General features: G+C 50.2%; 1 protein-coding gene across 3 annotated transcripts in view; it reads left to right on the top strand.

The window, feature by feature from the left end:
• The window catches only part of LOC144768881 (uncharacterized), a 993,034-nt gene that overhangs the window by 409,914 nt on the left and 562,617 nt on the right, over positions 1-20,503 (top strand). For all 3 annotated transcript variants that reach the window (XM_078652892.1, XM_078652890.1, XM_078652891.1), the window contains exon 6: positions 1,392-1,454. In XM_078652892.1, the coding sequence (XP_078509018.1) occupies positions 1,392-1,454 (63 nt within the window). The remainder of the gene's footprint in view (positions 1-1,391; positions 1,455-20,503) is intronic.

The following is a 20,503-nucleotide window of genomic DNA, read 5'->3' as shown; positions in this document are numbered from 1 at the left end:
TTTGGTGCCAAATAAAAAAAAAAACTATTGATGGACAGAATGCAGAACAATGTCATACATTCACCCCAGTACAGCGAACTGGGCCTAAATCAATCTTATTTTTGTTCACCATGCCATTCCAGTTTGGACCCAGCCATATGCAAGTAGTCTTGACACTGCGCCCAATAGGAACAGTCCAGCCCCAACTGCCCGGCCCTCCCTGGACTGGAAACAAGCATCCTAGGACCGGTTTCGGGGTTTCACCCCTCCTCAGCCAGGATAGCTTGTTTCTAGTGGCATGGAGGGTACAGGACTCACGTCTGAGCATACCCGTCCCACTTGGGGTGACAAATGCAAAAAGAACTATTGACGGAAAGAATGCAGAACAATGTCATACATTCACCCCAGTACAGAGATCTGGGCCTAAATCAATCATTTTTTGTTCACCTTGCCATTCCAGTTTGGACCCAGCCATATGCAAATCAGTCTTATCCCCTGCGCCTAATGGGAACAGTCCAGCCCGAACTGCCAGTCACTGGGGTGGCATGGTGAGCAAAAGAATGATGGATTTAACCCAGATCTTTTGACTGGGGGTGAATGTTTTGATTTGTTCTGCATTCCATCCATCAATTTTGTGTTTTACCTTCTTTGGTGCCAGCTCTCTAGTGGAGGCCAATGCACAAGACACCTGAGCCAGCTCGAGCTGGTCTTGGTGTGAAAGCTAGACTGTGAGGCTGCAAACCCTGGTGAGTAACAGCAGTTCTCTCGCCTAGTCTTTTCTCTTATTTTTCTCCCACATTCGCTCCTAGCTGATTTTTCTACTTAAGTGTTTGAGTTTTTATGAAGGTTCTTGGAGGGATTAAAATTAACGGCCTTATAATAATCGTAGTTCTCCATTAAGGTTATCTTCATGAAATTCCTAAACGACTCGCCTATAACCATGAAGATGGGGTTATTCCGAAACTTCAGAGAAAGCAAATTAGAGCCATACTACTGTTAGATAAGAAAATACTGATGCTGTTGGTCCACTGCATTGCGGGTCTTTAAAACATCTTGTGTACCTTATGTTAGTGGTCTGTTTTCTTTAATGCTACTTGCTCATCGTTTTACTTTAGACTTTCTTTGCAAAAGAAGTTATGAAATGAGGAAGCAAAATTGTTTTTGTTTTTAATGTTCGCTTACGTTTTGGTATTTAAAAAAGTCTTTTTATGTGTTTAGTGATCCGGCCAATAGGTGACATAGTGCAGTACTTCTGACTTTAAGGAGGAATACTCATAGTGGAGAACAAGGATCAAAAGTAGTTTTCTCATTAAACAGAGCAATCCTTGACCTGAGTGGATTCTTGAAATCTTGGATTTAATCGCAATACTAGTTCCTAATAGTTTTTGACTCTCGTCTACTTTCCTCTTTAGATCTGAAAGCAGCTCATCATCTCGCAAAGAGAAGAAGAAAAGCTCTAAGAAGAGCAAGCACAGGTATGCTGTCCTCTACATGTTCTGTGCATATTATCAGTTGTTTGTTATGCCACCCCCCTCTTCCTCCAGTGAGTAGAGCAGTAAAAGGTATCTGGTCTACATGCTGTGTGGCATAGCGCTGGCTGTCTGCTATCCTTATAGTGAGTCTCACCTATGGGTGCCAGCTGTTATTGCTGTAGTGAGTAGCTTGTCTGAATATTGGTCATTCGTGTCTGGGACAACTCTAGATGCTTGTCTTTTTATTTGAGCGACAGGTCCTCTAATGCTTGCTGTCCTTCTGGTTAGGTTTGGTGGTGAAGGTTGGCTGCTTTAGCAATTTGCTGATCTTGGTTTACCTGGCAGTACTGGGTGTGTCTGGGTCAGAGGCAGCTCTGGATGCATACTGGCCTTTGGCTGTTAGCAACAATTCACATTTGCTGTCCTGCAACTGGGGGTAAGGGTAGAGTAGTTTTGGGTGATCACTGCTCTAACAGTTTGGCCATGTCGGAAGGTGCTTCACTTTCAGATTTGTTAGTGTGCTTCCATTCAAATTTGGCCATCTGTTGGTGTCAGCTTTACCTGTAGGAGTGTTATTACCCCACATACTGCAGCGCAGGTGTTGCTACTCCCCCCATGCACCCCTTCTCGTAGATGCCTCTCCCCCCCCCACCCAGTCCCTTCTCAGTGTTGCTTCTCCGCCACCCACCCACCCCCTTCGCGGTGTTGCTTCTCCCCCACCCACCCCATTCGCGGTGTTGCTTCTCCCCCACCCACCCCCTTCGCGGTGTTGCTTCTCCCCCACCCACCCCCTTCGCGGTGTTGCTTCTCCCCCACCCACCCCCTTCGCGGTGTTGCTTCTCCCCCACCCTCCCCCTTCGCGGTGTTGCTTCTCCCCCACCCACCCACCCCCTTCGCGGTGTTGCTTCTCCCCCACCTACCCCCTTCGCGGTGTTGCTTCTCCCCCACCTACCCCCTTCGCGGTGTTGCTTCTCCCCCACCTACCCCCTTCGCGGTGTAGCTTCTCCCCCACCCACCCACCCCCTTCGCGATGTTGCTTCTCCCCCACCCACCCACCCCCTTCGCGATGTTGCTTCTCCCCACCCACCCACCCCCTTCGCGATGTTGCTTCTCCCCACCCACCCACCCCCTTCGCGATGTTGCTTCTCCCCACCCACCCACCCCCTTCGCGATGTTGCTTCTCCCCACCCACCCACCCCCTTCGCGATGTTGCTTCTCCCCACCCACCCACCCCCTTCGCGATGTTGCTTCTCCCCACCCACCCACCCCCTTCCCGATGTTGCTTCTCCCCACCCACCCACCCCCTTCGCGGTGTTGCTTCTCCCCACCCACCCACCCCCTTCGCGGTGTTGCTTCTCCCCCACCCACCCACCCCCTTCGCGGTGTTTCTTCTCCCCCACCCACCCACCCCCTTCGCGGTGTTTCTTCTCCCCCACCCACCCACCCCCTTCGCGGTGTTTCTTCTCCCCCACCCACCCACCCCCTTCGCGGTGTTTCTTCTCCCCCACCCACCCACCCCCTTCGCGGTGTTTCTTCTCCCCCACCCACCCACCCCCTTCGCGGTGTTTCTTCTCCCCCACCCACCCACCCCCTTCGCGGTGTTTCTTCTCCCCCACCCACCCACCCCCTTCGCTGTGTTTCTTCTCCCCACCCACCCACCCACCCCCTTCGCGGTGTTTCTTCTCCCCCACCCACCCACCCCCTTCGCGGTGTTTCTTCTCCCCCACCCACCCACCCCCTTCGCGGTGTTGCTACTCCCCCACCCCCTTCGTGGTGTTTCTTCTCCCCCACCCACCCACCCGCCCCCTTCTCGGTGTTGCTTCTCCCCCACCCACCCGCCCCTTTCTCAGTGTTTCTTCTCCCCCACCCACCCACCCGCCCCCTTCTCGGTGTTGCTTCTCCCCCACCCACCCACCCGCCCCCTTCTCGGTGTTGCTTCTCCTCCACCCAATCACCCACCCTCCCCCTTCTCGGTGTTGCTTCTCCCCCACCCAATCACCCACCCTCCCCGTGTTGCTTCTCCCCCACCCGCCCCCTTCTCGGTGTTGCTTCTCCCCCACCCACCCACCCGCCCGCTTCTCGGTGTTGCTTCTCCCCCACCCGCCCCCTTCTCGGTGTTGCTTCTCAAACACCCACCCACCCGCCCCCTTCTCGGTGTTGCTTCTCAAACACCCACCCACCCTTCCCCTTCTCGGTGTTGCTTCTCCCCCACCCACCCACCCTCCCCCTTCTCGGTGTTGCTTCTCCCCCACCCACCCACCCTCCCCCTTCTCGGTGTTGCTTCTCCCCCACCCACACTCCCCCTTCTCGGTGTTGCTTCTCCACCAACCACCCACCCGCCCCTTCTCGGTGTTGCTTTGACCCCACCCACCCACCCGCCCCCTTCTCTGTGTTGCTTCTCCCCCACCCTCCCCCTTCTCGGTGTTGCTTCTCAAACACCCACCCACCCTTCCCCTTCTCGGTGTTGCTTCTCAAACACCCACCCACCCTTCCCCTTCTCGGTGTTGCTTCTCCCCCACCCACCCACCCACCCACCCTCCCCCTTCTCGGTGTTGCTTCTCCCCCACCCACCCACCCTCCCTCTTCTCGGTGTTGCTTCTCCACCCCCTCACCCACCCTCCCCCTTCTCGGTGTTGCTTCTCCACCCCCCCCACCCACCCTCCCCCTTCTCGGTGTTGCTTCTCCCCCACCCACCCGCCCCTTCTCTGTGTTGCTTCTCCCTCACCCACCCGCCCCTTCTGTGTTGCTTCTCCCTCACCCACCCGCCCCTTCTCTGTGTTGCTTCTCCCCCACCCACCCGCCCCTTCTCTGTTGCTTCTCCCCCACCCACCCGCCCCTTCTCTGTGTTGCTTCTCCCCCACCCACCCGCCCCTTCTCTGTGTTGCTTCTCCCCCACCCACCCGCCCCTTCTCTGTGTTGCTTCTCCCCCACCCACCCGCCCCTTCTCTGTGTTGCTTCTCCCCCACCCACCCGCCCCTTCTCTGTGTTGCTTCTCCCACATGCAACCCACCCACCCCATCTCTGTTCATTCTCCCCCCCCCCCATCTCTGTTCATTCTCCCCCCCCCCCCTTCTCGGTGTTTATTCACCCCCCCTTTCTCGGTGTTTATTCACCCCCCCTTTCTCGGTGTTGATTCACCCCCCCCTTTCTCGGTATTGATTCACCCCCCCCCCTTTCTCGGTGTTGATTCACCCCCCCCTTTCTCGGTGTTGATTCACCCCCCCCTTTCTCGGTGTTGATTCACCCCCCCCTTTCTCGGTGTTGATTCACCCCCCCCCTTTCTCGGTGTTGATTCACCCCCCCCTTTCTCGGTGTTGATTCACCCCCCCCCTTTCTCGGTGTTGATTCACCCCCCCCCCTTTCTCGGTGTTGATTCACCCCCCCCCCTTTCTCGGTGTTGATTCACCCCCCCCCCCCTTTCTCGGTGTTGATTCACCCCCCCCCCCCTTTCTCGGTGTTGATTCACCCCCCCCCCCTTTCTCGGTGTTGATTCACCCCCTGCTTTTCTCGGTGTTGATTCACCCCCCCCCCCGCTTTTCTCGGTGTTGATTCACCCCCCCCCCCCCGCTTTTCTCGGTGTTGATTCACCCCCCCCCCTTTCTCGGTGTTGATTCACCCCCCCCTGCTTTTCTCGGTGTTGATTCACCCCCCCCCCCGCTTTTCTCGGTGTTGATTCACCCCCCCCCCCCCGCTTTTCTCGGTGTTGATTCACCCCCCCCCCTTTCTCGGTGTTGATTCACCCCCCCCTTTCTCGGTGTTGATTCACCCCCCCTCTCCCCCCCTTTCTCGGTGTTGATTCACCCCCCCTCTCCCCCCCTTTCTCGGTGTTGATTCACCCCCCCCCCGCTTTTCTCGGTGTTGATTCACCCCCCCCCCGCTTTTCTCGGTGTTGATTCACCCCCCCCCCCCCTTTTCTCGGTGTTGATTCACCCCCCCCCTTTCTCGGTGTTGATTCACCCCCCCCCTCCCCCCCTCTCTCGGTGTTGATTCACCCCCCCCTCTCCCCCCCTTTCTCGGTGTTGATTCACCCCCCCCCCCCCTTTCTCGGTGTTGATTCACCCCCCCCCCCCTTTCTCGGTGTTGATTCACCCCCCCCCCCCCTTTCTCGGTGTTGATTCACCCCCCCCCCCCTTTCTCGGTGTTGATTCACCCCCCCCCCTTTCTCGGTGTTGATTCACCCCCCCCCCCTTTCTCGGTGTTGATTCACCCCCCCCCCCTTTCTCGGTGTTGATTCACCCCCCCCCCTTTCTCGGTGTTGATTCACCCCCCCCCCCCTTTCTCGGTGTTGATTCACCCCCCCCCCTTTCTCGGTGTTGATTCACCCCCCCCCCCCTTCTCGGTGTTGATTCACCCCCCCCCCCTTCTCGGTGTTGATTCACCCCCCCCCCTTTCTCGGTGTTGATTCACCCCCCCCTTTCTCGGTGTTGATTCACCCCCCCCTGTCTCGGTGTTGATTCACCCCCCCCCCCCCTTTCTCGGTGTTGATTCACCCCCCCCCCCTTTCTCGGTGTTGATTCACCCCCCCCCCTTCTCGGTGTTGATTCACCCCCCCCCCTTTCTCGGTGTTGATTCACCCCCCCCCCCTTTCTCGGTGTTGATTCACCCCCCCCCCCCTTTCTCGGTGTTGATTCACCCCCCCCCCCTTCTCGGTGTTGATTCACCCCCCCCCCTTCTCGGTGTTGATTCACCCCCCCCCTTTTTCGGTGTTGATTCACCCCCCTCCTTTTTCGGTGTTGATTCACCCCCCCCTCCTTTTTCGGTGTTGATTCACCCCCCCCCCTCCTTTTTCGGTGTTGATTCACCCCCCCCCCCTCCTTTTTCGGTGTTGATTCACCCCCCCCCCCCTTTTTCGGTGTTGATTCACCCCCCCCCCTTTTTCGGTGTTGATTCACCCCCCCCTTTTTCGGTGTTGATTCACCCCCCCCCCCCCTTTTTCGGTGTTGATTCACCCCCCCCCCCTTTTTCGGTGTTGATTCACCCCCCCCCCCCTTTCTCGGTGTTGATTCACCCCCCCCCCCCTTTCTCAGTGTTGATTCAAACCCCCACCCGCCTTTTCTCAATGTTGTTTCACCCCCCCCCCCTCCTTTCTCGGTGTTGATTCACCCCCCTCCTTGCTCGTGTTCAAATTCAAAATATACTTTAGTCGGCATAAAACAATACCATAAAAGTACAGTGTTAAAAAACAGTATCTCATACATTATAAAAACCATACTAAAAACCTGTTTAACAGCAATACATAAGATATAAATGAATCAGCACGGGGATCATCTTATAAAAATGACAGGGAGGTACCCGGTTAAAAATATTTCATCCATAATATAGTGCAATCAGTAGCCGATATTAAACACACAAGACCATTATTCCTCCCCTCTACTGCTTCTGAGTTTCATCGGTAATCTTAAAAAATTTACTACAAAGAAAAGCGTTAAAGGTTCCACTGACAATTTCAGAAACAGTAGGGCCACCGTAGCTTGTTTGAACTTGGCCTTCCTTAAAATTCCTTTTAAAAATAGTCGCCTAGGGTAAGCGTAAAATGGGCATAGTAGGACCAAATGGAGCGTATCCTGTGGAGAACGTTGGTCGCAGTCACAGGGGCCCTTACTCTCCAAATGCTTTGTATACCCTGCTGGAACTGCCAAAGTGTGGTGTAGCAAATTTAGCCTGAAACGGGTCATGAGAAATCTGTCTTGAGGATTGTAAATAAGACACAAATAAGGTTCCACGCCCAGGCACGACTTTGTTAACTGATGAGTTCTTACTGATGGCTTAGTCAGCTCTCTTGCTTCCCTATTTGACTTGGCTCTGTTTAAAAATTCTAACTTAATACGGCCCTTATCCTTGTATAGTAATTTTGTCGGGTGGGTAAAATATTCAACCCAACCCATGGATAACAGGTTTTCCTTGATGTATCTAAGCCAAGGAATGTTATGACCCTGTGCCCGTGCACTGCAGTCTAATATTATTTGTTAACTTAACGCCGCCTCTGGATTTGTCCATACCTTGATCCAGCATGTGAGGGGCTTCCATTGCAGCCTATCGGACAGATGGATTATACCCAGTTCCTCGTGAACCACGTAGGAGGAAATGCTTTGTGGGACTTTCAGTACCCGCCTCAAATATTTGTTTTCTTCTATTTGTAACTTAAGCGGGTCTATAAAGCCCCAAACCTCACTCCCATATAAAACTATTGCACAGTTTACAGAACTGTAGAGGTTTAGGATTTGTTCCGGAGCCCATTTGCCTAGCCTCTTTGCAAAATTCATAGTTGCCCCTGTTGAGTTAATTAGTTTATTGCATTTCTCCTCCACAAGGGTTTGAAACTAAGGCGACGGTCAAACATGATCCCCAGATATGAAAATGACTTGACCTTTTTACAGTCCCTGTGTGCCTATTGTACACTTGGTTTTGCTGGATGGTCCTTTCCCTACCTCCATAACATATGATTTGGTGAGGTTCGGTGACAAATCTAAGCTATCCATAAAATGGACAAAGCCATCTGAGGCGCTGCAGTCCAGGCCAAGAGTACAGCGTCATCTGCGTACAGTAACACTGGTATCCCTCTCCTACCTATCTGCGGGCAGTCCACCTCTAGAGCTACCAGCGCCTGGGTCAAACCTTTCTCTAGTTGATTACCCCTTGATTCACCCCCCTTTTCTCGGTGTTGATTCACCCCCTCACCCCACCCCCCTTTTCTCGGTGTTGATTCACCCCCTCACCCCACCCCCTCCTTTCTCTGTGTTGATTCACCCCCCTCCTTTCTCTGTGTTGATTCACCCCCCTCCTTTCTCTGTGTTGATTCACCCCCCTCCTTTCCTCTGTTGATTCACCCCCCTCCTTTCTCTGTGTTGATTCACCCCCCTCCTTTCCTCTGTTGATTCACCCCCCTCCTTTCTCTGTGTTGATTCACCCCCCCCTTTTCTCGGTGTTGATTCACCCCCCCCTTTTCTCGGTGTTGATTCACCCCCCCCTTTTCTCGGTGTTGATTCACCCCCCCCTTTTCTCGGTGTTGATTCACCCCCCTCCTTTCTCTGTTGATTCACCCCCCTCCTTTCTCTGTTGATTCACCCCCCTCCTTTCTCTGTTGATTCACCCCCCTCCTTTCTCTGTGTTGATTCACCCCACTCCTTTCTCTGTGTTGATTCACCCCCCTCCTTTCTCGGTGTTGATTCACCCCCCCCCCCACCCCACCCCCCTTTCTCTGTGTTGATTCACCCCCCCTTTCTCGGTGTTGATTCACCCCCCCCTTTCTCGGTGTTTATTCACCCCCCCTTTCTCGGTGTTTATTCACCCCCCCTTTCTCGGTGTTTATTCACCCCCCCTTTCTCGGTGTTGATTCACCCCCCCCTTTCTCGGTGTTGATTCACCCCCCCCTTTCTCGGTGTTGATTCACCCCCCCCTTTCTCGGTGTTGATTCACCCCCCCCCTTTCTCGGTGTTGATTCACCCCCCCCCTTTCTCGGTGTTGATTCACCCCCCCCCTTTCTCGGTGTTGATTAACCCCCCCCCTTTCTCGGTGTTGATTCACCCCCCCCCCTTTCTCGGTGTTGATTCACCCCCCCCCCTTTCTCGGTGTTGCTTCACCCCCCCCCTTTCTCGGTGTTGATTCACCCCCCCCCCCTTTCTCGGTGTTGACTCACCCCCCCCTCCTTTCTCGGTGTTGATTCACCCCCCCCCCCTTTCTCGGTGTTGACTCACCCCCCCCTCCTTTCTCGGTGTTGACTCACCCCCCCCTCCTTTCTCGGTGTTGACTCACCCCCCCTCCTTTCTCGGTGTTGACTCACCCCCCCCTCCTTTCTCGGTGTTGACTCACCCCCCCTCCTTTCTCGGTGTTGACTCACCCCCCTCCTTTCTCGGTGTTGACTCACCCCCCTCCTTTCTCGGTGTTGACTCACCCCCCCTCCTTTCTCGGTGTTGACTCACCCCCCTCCTTTCTCGGTGTTGACTCACCCCCCCTCCTTTCTCGGTGTTGACTCACCCCCCCTCCTTTCTCGGTGTTGACTCACCCCCCTCCTTTCTCGGTGTTGACTCACCCCCCTCCTTTCTCGGTGTTGATTCACCCCCCCTCCTTTCTCGGTGTTGATTCACCCCCCCCTCCTTTCTCGGTGTTGATTCACCCCCCCTCCTTTCTCGGTGTTGATTCACCCCCCCCCTCCTCCTTTCTCGGTGTTGATTCACCCCCCCCCTCCTCCTTTCTCGGTGTTGATTCACCCCCCCCCCTCCTCCTTTCTCGGTGTTGATTCACCCCCCTCCTCCTTTCTCGGTGTTGATTCACCCCCCTCCCCCTTTCTCGGTGTTGATTCACCCCCCCCCTTTTCTCGGTGTTGATTCACCCCCCCCCCTTTTCTCGGTGTTGATTCACCCCCCCCTTTTCTCGGTGTTGATTCACCCCCCCCCCTTTCTCGGTGTTGATTCACCCCCCCCTTTCTCGGTGTTGATTCACCCCCCCCTTTCTCGGTGTTGATTCACCCCCCCCTTTCTCGGTGTTGATTCACCCCCCCCCCCTTTCTCGGTGTTGATTCACCCCCCCCCCCTTTTCTCGGTGTTGATTCACCCCCCCTCCTTTCTCGGTGTTGATTCACCCCCCTCCTTTCTCGGTGTTGATTCACCCCCCTCCTTTCTCGGTGTTGATTCACCCCCCTTCTTTCTCGGTGTTGATTCACCCCCAAAAGGCTCCGGTCCCACCCCTGCCTTCGGGCCAAGGTCGGCACCGAGAAGATATTTCAGAAGCCCCACCCTCCGCCTCTGCATTGAAACACAGCACTAAGCCTTCCGGGTTGGAATAGAGTCTGCCACAGTCTGGCACCGAGCTGAAACCTGCAGGCTCAAAGCTGAAAACTGCTTCAAAGACTAAATCTTTGACACCGAAAATTAAGCCTCCTTCGGCACCAAAACCTTCTGCACCGAAAAGTTATCCTACCCCGGCTCCAAAATCCTCAGTGCCGAAACCTAAAACTGTTCCTCCGAAGCCACAGGATCCGATTTTCAACCCCTCAACGCCCAAATCTGACCCAAAACAAAAGGAACTTTATGTAAATCCGGAAACAGGACGTGTTCAGACTAGGTAAAGAAATACTTTCTCAGAATGAGATGTTACAGTTGAATACTTTCAAATAGCAATAGACTTTTCAATGCAATAGATAGTTGTTGCAATATGCAACACACGTTAAACACAATTATAACATTGAGCTCAATGGGAATTTTAACTAAAATGCAATATCTGTTACTTTACATATGTTTTTCTTACTCTGCTAGATCCTGGATTCAGCCCTGGCGCATCTCCTGTAAACAGTTGAAAGAAATAGTTTTTGTTCCACAGGCTATTTTTAAGTAATATTTGTATGTTTCAAAAAGCAAAATCAGAATTTCTGGCAAAAACAGCCAATGTTATGCTATGGAGGAAAATCAGGTTATCGGAAAATCAGTTGAAATTACTTTGTAAGGTCCATGCTGGGCACAAAGATCCAGCACTGGGATCTCACTGGGATCAGGTAAGTAATTACGTTTTCGTTGATCGGATGATTTTTAGTGAATATTTCAAAGTTTCAATACTCAACGCTTCCAAGTGAAAACCAGTTACCCTATGGAGAAAATGTAGGTTGTTGGTTTTCAGGTAAGTACTCGACTGGCAGAGTTAAGGTTCTGGGGTTACTCAGGGGTCTCCCAGGTTCAGGTAGGTACAGTAGTTACACCCTCAGCGGCACAGGAGCACCCGGGTGCAGAGAGAGTAGGCCCAATGTTAGCCCATGGTGGGTAGGGGGCCTTTGGTTGGTGGCTGCTAGCAGGCAGACCACGCGGCTGAGAGCGCGGAGCTCCGTGTCACTTACACAGGGCAAGTGGGGAAGTAAAATAGAACAGTTGCTGTGCTTCCAGTGGCAGTCGGGCGGCTGGGTGCAGGGTGCTTTTGGGTCTTCGGGCGCCCAATGTATTACAATGGGAAAGCTGCAAGATGAACAAAGGCTGCAGGCTCGGGGACGGAGAGGTGCGACCACCACTTCGAGGGGTAGGTTGGGAAGCTGTAGGATAGGTAGACACCCAGGAGTTTGGCACAGGGAGCCATGGGGCGCCGGTGCAGGGGTGTCTTTTGGTGTTGGGAAATCTTACCCTCTGCTGGTCGTGGTTGGAGGGGTCCCTGGTTGTGAGGCTGCAGGCATTGTCAGGAGTGTCGAGGAGGGTCCTTGGGTGTGCTGGATTCTAGGTCACAGTTGTGGGGGGACGTCCTCGTGGTCTTTGTCCACTCAGGCACTGGCCAGGCTCGGCGGGTGAAGTGTGCTGGATTTGCGGTTCCTGCCTCCCACCAGGGTTTGTAGATCTTTGAGCAGAACCACGGCTTGTGGGAGTCCCAGTCATTCGATGAGCAAGGCAGTCAGGTCCTTCGGTGTTTTCGAGGTTGCTGACCACAGGAGATGCCGGGTTTAGCAGGAGCAGGTTCGAGGGTTGACAGGCCGGTAGGGCTGGAGACAAGTCAGTTTGTGTTGCCCTCTTGTTAGCAGCTGCACGGCTGGTCTTATATCTTCTTGTTCTTCTTTGTAGTTTCGGAATCGAGATCTGAGGAAGGAAGATTCAGGGTGCCCCTAAATACTAAATTTAGGGGTGTGACAGGTGGGGTGAGGTCAGGGACCAATGGGTCCCTTTCATGGGGTGAGTACACCAGCTATCCTGCCACTCTCCAGTGGGAGGTGGGCAGGATCCTAGCCCTGATTGGGTAGGGCTCCCCATCTTCAAGATGGTGAGAGCCCGGAGTTGTGCTTTACCTCGCCTCCCCCACCTGAGGGGTGGGGTTGGCAGAGGCTGGCACACCCCCTTTCCTCACTTTGTTTTTCCCACCTGTCTTCCCGCCATAGTGGGGGGTCAGAACCGGTGGGGGCCAGTTGCAGAGTACAGCAAGTGGCCTGGAGAAGCTCACAAAGGAGGCATGCCTTTTAAACTCCGCCTGCCCATCCTGGGGGAAGAGGCCTAGCACCTCGCCCCAGGATGTGCATTGTTGCAGGCCCATGAGAGCGGATGGCTCTCTACCCAGGGGTCCAGCAACATTTCTGCTTGGTGGCAGCCTAATCAGCCTCTTAGCCAGGACGCTGGTGGTGGGTAAGTTTCAGGGGGCAACTCTAAGTTGCCCTGTCGTGCACTTTACATTAAATCCCACACTGGCAACAATGTGGATTTAATGTGCTGAGAAGTTTGATACCAAACTTCTCAGTCTTCAGTGTAGCCATCATGGTGCTGTGGAGTTTGTGATGACGACCTCCCAGCACCATATACTCTGAATGGCGGCACTGCACTTATAGTGCCCAGGAATGGACCTGGGTACTGTAGACGTATAGGGCTCATGCACCTGTACCCACACTACTGGCATAGGGCTTCCATCTAAAGAGATGACTGAGGTATGCCAGGGCAGCGTTTTGTGGGCATGGCACACAGATGTGTTATGTCGACTTTGTTTTGTTCTGCACCCAGACACTCAGCCTGCAAAGACAGTGTGTGTGTGTGTGTCGGGCCACAGGGCCTCTGAGGGTGGCAAAATAAGTGCTGCTGCCCTTAGGGGTCTTCTCTGGTCACCGTGCCCTGGGTACCTGGGGTACCATTTACCAGGGGCTGACATGTGGCCAGAGATGCTAATTGGGTTTAGGTTTCAATACAGTTTTAGGGAAGGAACACAGACCCTGGGCACCTGATTGTCAGGAGCCCAGGGCACACTCAGTCAAAGTACATCAGCAATTCAGCAAAAAGCGGGGGCATGCAATGCAAGAAAGATGGCACTTTCTCACATTCACCTACAGATAACGACCCAGATCTTTACCCTGGAAAGCCTTCCCCTCCTGACGACAATGTAGGATATTTAGATATACTTGCTAGAGCTGCGGAATATCATGGGGTACAATTACACAAGGAATCTCTAGAGAAAGATTTCATATTAGAAAGTCTCAGTAGCACACAAAGGGCTAGCCACACTCTACCTATGCTTAAAGGTATGATGAGACAAGCTGATATTGTTACAAATCCAGTGCGTGCTCGCATTCTCTCCCCCCAGAATTTTATATTTTTTAAACAGTTATTATTGAAGATATGACTTGCAATAATCACATTTACAGAATTACATCATGAGTTAGTAGATTCCATCATATGACAGTGAGTACAAAGGTTGGGAACATTTCTAATGTACACTGTAGGTTTATCAGCGAACATACATTTGCTATTTATCATCATCTGAAAACGGATCTATAGTCTGAGGAATACAGATACCTCCCCTAAATTTATTCCATTTACCCCACGTTCTTTCCCATTTTTTGGGGCATCCTCTGTGGACATATGTGGCCCTTTCGGCGGCCATGGTCATATCCATATCCTTCCACCAATCTTGAAGGAGTGGTGGTACCCCAGCCCCCCATTTTCTGGCAATATTCAGTTTTGCTATTGACATATCCAGGGTTTCACAGGCTTGGGCTGTGTGATTCAGGTTAGTCTGCTCCCAGATGTTTATAGAACATTTAGGCTCAGGTGGTACTGAGCTTTTGGTAACTTGTCAGGTTGTTAGTAGCACAAGAATATAAGCAACGCCACTAACCTTACACCTGGGACCAGCAGAGACGACGGTAGTTGATAATCCCCTCCCAATTGCCTGGAACGCAACCCCCAGCAGAGGCCAAAAAATCCTGCTGCAAGAGATCTTACCCCGGGGAAAAAGGGAAGGGGACAAAATAACAAACTTGCTGCAAGCCCTCAGGTCTCTTCAGGGTCTGGTCTAGGAGACTGTATAGTACCCGTCTGGATGTTACCCTGCAGGATAGGAGACATAACAAGCATTTGCAATGCAATAGGTCTCGCATTAGGAAAGTTTGACCTATTGGTATTGTAAATGACAATTTTTTTATGTATGTGTTGGTTTTGAAAATAGCGAAATTAATAGCTTTGTCATTTACAATGCCAATAGTTTTAACTTTCGTAAATGTGACACTTATGGCATTTGTAATGCAATATGTGTTGTATTTATGTGACTTAGATGTACTGATATTACAAATAGCAATGGCTTTCAATTTTTTTAAATAATTAATACTTAAATAAAAGTTATTGTAAATTATAATGGCAATAACTTAAACTTTTGTAAATAACTTTTGTGAAAATTATGTTTAGTGTATTTTATTGTGACGAAAATCCAAGAACAGAAGTGAAATATCAAATTTTTTTCGTGACATTTGTAATAGCTTGAAACACTGAGAGAACATATTTGAACCAGTTTTTGTTGAATGGTTGCACAGATTGATGCTGTGGTGGTGCTGAGTTATGTTGTGGTAGCGACGAGTGATGCTGTGGCATTTAGTGATGCTGTGGTAGCGCATAGTGATGTTGTGGTGCCCCTGAGTGATGCTGTGGTGGTGCTGAGTGATGCTGTGGTGATGCGATAGTGAGTGCGTTCGATAGATAGAGGGAGGGCGATAGATAGAGGGAGGGCGATTAATAGATAGTGATGGACATACATAGATAGATAGATAGATAGATAGCAAGATGTGGTTGTTAATTTTACTGAAAGAGGGAGTGTTTAGAAGCATGCATGCAGTGGCTCCAGTAATAAAGGTGCATGCTGGGCTGGAAACACGTGCAGAGGATGGACAGCTATGACTAGAAGGAAAGGGGGGGTCTAGGGCTTTGGGATGAGAGTCAAATTTAGCAAAGCGATAGATTAATATGGATTTAACCATGTTACAGTCCTTAGTCGTTCCTTGAAGGACTTCCTCACGAAGTACCGACAGGGCTACAAGGAGAATATGTTGTAGTTAGATGAAAGTTAAGTGGGTGAGACATGGCAGGTGGTGAGGTGGACCTATTGTGTAAAAGTGATTTTGGCAGAGAAGGGGTTTACATGGGTTTAAATAGAGGCTTTCTGGTAAAGTGTGAAGCAAAAACGTGCGGGTAAAGGAAGGGTATGGAGAAAGATGGAGAATTATGGTATATGACTTAGAAAGTAAATATGGAGCTGAGGCAGAAAGTCACTATATGAGAAGGGAATGAGGAGGCAAAGAAGGGAATGAGAAGGAAAAGGAGGTGCAGGCGCCGATGACACCTGATGGAGGAGTGTAGAGATGTGGGGGTAGGATGAGGAGTAGAGCAGCCTGATGTTTAGGTACGAATGAACAAAGCAGTAAAAAGATAGTGTGGAAGCAGAAAGTTCAGTGAAGTAGGTTAATGTTCAGCTAGGAAGGAAGGACGAGGCACACATTTGTAGGTATATAGGGAGAGGTGTGTATAGATAGAGGTAGAGATAAAGCGAGTCATCCATAGCGCTAAGTATAACTTACCTTGACATCTGCGCTCCGCCACCGCCATTCTGTACAAGCATCTCATTGGGGCACATTATAAGACCGGAACTGGAAAAAAACAAAAGAAATAAGCATTACAAAGCATAACATAACGCTAAAAACAACTGACCTTGCCGTCGCTGCGCTCCGACACCATAATCCTGTGCAAGCGTCTCATTGAGGCACCTTAGAAGACCGGAGCTGGGCAAAAAAGAAAGAAATGAGCCTTACAAAAGATAACATAGACAAATCTGCACTACCAAACATAACATAGCGCTAAGTACATCTTACCTTGACATCTGCGCTCCGACACCATCATCCTGTGCAAGCGTCTCATTGGGGCACATTATAAGACCGGAGCTGGGAAAAACCAAAAGAAATAAGCATTACAAAACATAACATATCGCTAAAAACAACTTACCTTGCCATCGCTGCGCTCAGACACCATCCTCCTGTGCAAGCATCTCATTGGGGCACATTATAAGACCGGAGCTGGGGAAAAAAGAAAGAAATGAGCATTACAAAACATAACCTAGACAAATCTGCACTACCAAACATAACATAGCGCTAAGTACATCTTACCTTGACATCTGCGCTCCGCCAGCGCCATTCTGTGCAAGCGTCTCATTGGGGCACATTATAAGACCGGAGCTGGAAAAAAACAAAAGAAATAAGTATTACAAACCTTAACATAATGCTATAAACAGGGAGTGCAGGGTTGGGGAGAGAAACACGAGAGAGAGAGAGCAGCGCAGGATGGGAGAGAAGAAAATGGACGAGAGAGAGCAACACGGGAGGGGAGAGGGGCATGCAAGAGGTCTGGGAGGGAGCGTAAGGGGGTGTAGCGTGACGGGAAGCAAAAAAGGTGACAAGAAAGAGGGAAGAGGAAGCAGGGGGGGGGGGGAGGCCGAAAACGAGAGAATTGGCATTGCTGTGGGGAGGGGGGAGGAGAAATGCGACACGGCCTGTAGAAATTAAAGCCTTTGATGCAGCAGGGGCGGAGCGGATCCCAAGTGATGCTGCTGGCGGCAGATGGCTGGCTTTCATGTGCTCGCGCTTTTAGGTCAATGCGCTTGCGCATTGAGCTTGCTTTTCACGGGCACCTCATGAAATCGCCAATTTGGTTAAACTCTGGGTAAGCCCCTATATTCACGCAAGCTCAATGCGCAAGCGCATTGACAGGCGAGACCTAAAAAGGCACAACCGATAAATGGGAGCTAACCAGATTATTCAATAGTATAACTAAGACCTCTGCACCCACTCACCAGAAGCTCAGCAGCTAGGAATACTAGAATAAATCCCCACTGAAACGGAACCTGGAACAGAACAATGGTGTTCCTCTATTTCAATGTGGTGGACTACTAAGGTGGTAATACCCACTATATAAATAGTTCCAAATGATTACACCGCTTAGAGACACTAAACTTCGCTATCTCGAATACTAAGGTGTATTCTTCTGCAATTCTATGTTAACATTGCACGAGTGAGTCTTCACAAAACAATAAGCATCTGCAACCATAAGTAAACAATGCCCTCCTGTGCTGATAAATGGGATTGTCAACTGATGCACAATTAAAGGCCAAACGAATATGAAATCACATAGCATCCGCAAGAGGAAGGAGTACTGGAATCTTGCTCGGCTCTCTATCTCTTTAAAACCAGAAGATCGGGGCAAACAGCAGCCAAGTGTCACGGTGCTTATGAAAACAAGCACACCTGCATGTCTTCTGAAAATAATCAGGGTAAAAGGAAACTTTAATTGCTGTAGCAAAGAAACGCTCTGGCGTTTCTTTGCAAGTGCAATGGCACTAATTAACTGAAAAACAAAAAGGAAACGGAACAGGAAGGAAGCTCACCGGCTTTTCTTCCCGTAATACCTGCACTACCAAAGGAACTGTTTCCCAGACACTCCAAGGCACGGGCACTGAGAGCGGGTTGACAAACGTCCTCGTGAGGAAATTGGGAAATATCAGGAACAACGCTGTAAAGGCTTTTCGCTGGAATCCGGCGGGGAGCTCCATCCGCCATCATGACTAACTTCAACAATGATATTCAAGCACCTTCCTCTTGCGGAGGAGGTGCTTATATTCGGCCTGCCCTTCGCCTCACTTTGACTCGCCGCACTGCCTGCTGGGAGCTGTAGTTCATAGGGCCTCTCCTTACTTTTAGCCAGGGAGCTGGCTTCTGATTGCAGCAGTGTAGAACCTTTTTGGCAGTCCTCTGGTGGGACTTGTTTGATCATATTCATCACTGCCTCTCAGTATGGTTGAATCACGTGCATTCCCATACAGTGTGGTATAAAATGCCTACGTCACCACATTGCCGCAGGCAGAATTGATAGTGGGACTGTCCTAACTTACCCAGAGTTATGTCCAACATGGTTATTGCCTGGAGCTTACTAATAATCCTCCAAACATTCCACCACGTTCTCACAAAAAGTAATCAGAACATTTACATCTACTTCAGCAAGAGGTCCAACCTCTCTTCTCCAAATGAGTCGTAGAACCTGTGCCATTACAACATCAAGGGTCAGGCGTGTACTCCCTGTACTTTCTCATCCCCAAAAAGAATGGTTCCTTTAGACCTATTCTTGACTTCAGAACTAAACCTCTACATACTTTCAGAGCATTTCCACATGGTTACACTTCAACAAGTGCTCCCACTTCTACAGGAGGGCGGTTTTATGTCTAATCTAGACTTAAAAGATGCATATTTCCACATTCCAATTACTCCCGCTCGATGCATATACCTCAGATTCATTATTGCGTGCCATCATTACAAATTCAAAGTACTACCGTTTGGAGTCGCCACTGCTCCCAGGGTATTTACCAAATGCCTGGCAGTAGTCGCAGCATATCTTAGAAGACAACACATCCATGTCTTCCCATACCTTGATGACTGGCTCATCAAAGCCACCACTTACCAAATGTGTCTCCAACACACTCAAATCACTATTCAATTACGTCATCAGCTTGGTTTTATAGTAAATGCGTTGAAGTCTCATCTACAGCCTTCCAGCACTCAAACTTTGCTGGGAGCCATGATAGACGCTCAAAGCTCTAGCCTCTCCCAATACTTCCAGGATTCACAGTATTCAGTCCCTGCTCACTCAATTTCAGCTCAACCAATCATTACCAGCAAAAGTATGCATGCAACTGCTAGGGATGAGGGCGTCTTGCATTGTAATTTTTTCCCACGCAAGACTTAACATGCTTGTGCTTCAAGAATGCTTAGCAAGTCAGTGGAACCAGTCGCAGGGTCAGTTGACCGATCTAGTGTTAGTAGATGGCAGCACCCATCGCTCTCTGCAGTGGTGGAACCCACACAATTTATCAATAGGACTGCCTTTTCTCAGCCCTGTTTCACAGACCGTGCTAACCTCAGACGCATCGCTTCCTGGTTGGGGCGCTCACATATAGACTTGCACAATCCAAGGGATTTTGAGCCTAAAGTACAAGAGCCTCCATATAAATCACTTGTAGCTACTAGCTGTGTTTCTAACGTTCAAAGCCTTTGAAAATCACCTAATAGGCAAAACTGTCCTAGTCTGCACAAACATGACAGCTATGTATTATATACACAAACACACACACAGACCAACTATCACGCAGAGCACAAGCCGTTTACCTGCTCTCCAAAGGCAATGCCCTATGGATGAACTGGTCAGGGATATTTGCCTATGCTTTTCTGCATCTCCTACTCCTTCCACTGATAGTTCGAAAGCTCAGGCATTCATCCCTCAAACTGATTCTCATAGCTCCCACATGGGCACTTCAACCTTTGTTCACTACCCTGCTAGAGATCTCAGTAGTTATACACCAAAAGCTGCATCTCAACTCCAGTCTCCTCACTCAGAGCCATGGAGAAATCGGACCTCCAAATTCCAAGGAACTCAACCTAGCGATTTGGATCTTGAAATCATAGTTTGGTTATTTACAATTACCACCCGACTGTCTGAATATCCTAAAGGAGGTTAGGAAACCTACTACTAGAGCATGTTATGCAGCAAAGTGGAAACGATTTTTTATATACTGAAACAATAACAATATAAACCCATTTGATGCTTCAGGTCAAAACATCACCTTATCTTACGCTTACAGCAATATGGATTAGCCTATTCATCCATTTGATTGCATTTACCAGCAGTAGCTGCATACTTACAAAACAGACAACACTTATCTCTATTCAGAGTACCAGTGATTAAAGCCTTTTTGGAAGGACTAGTAAGAGTAATACCACCAAGAGCTCCAACTGCACCGGTATGGAACTTGAACATAGTCCTTAAATAGCTAATGGGTCCACCTTTTGAACCAATATACAAGTGTCAACTACAATTCCTCTCTTGGAAGCTTGCTTTTCTTATCTCAATTACTTCCTCAAGGAGTGTGGTGAACTCAGGCACTAACTATACATGAGCCTTTCTTTCAACTTCATAAAGACAAATTGGTTCTTCGAACAGATCCCTAATTTCTACCTAATTTCTACCTAAAGTGGTTTCTGCTTTTCACATCAACCTGATTCTGTAGCAGAACGAGCTTTACACACATTAGATGTTAGAAGAGCTCTACTATATAATATTGAAAGAACAAAAGATTTTCGTTAAACAAAATAGCTTTGTTGCTTTTTTGCCACCATTCAAAGGCAATCCCATGTCTAAATCAGGCATTGCAAGATGGATTGTAAAATGTATACAAACATGTTATCTAAAATCGAAAAGAACATTAACAGTACCCCCTAGAGCACATTTCACACGCAAAATAGGGGC

The sequence above is a fragment of the Lissotriton helveticus genome, chromosome 7 (assembly GCF_964261635.1).
Source record: "Lissotriton helveticus chromosome 7, aLisHel1.1, whole genome shotgun sequence".
Taxonomy (NCBI): Eukaryota; Metazoa; Chordata; class Amphibia; order Caudata; family Salamandridae; genus Lissotriton; species Lissotriton helveticus.
The sequence above is the reverse complement of the archived record's forward strand: the minus strand, read 5'-3'. Positions and strand labels throughout refer to the sequence as shown.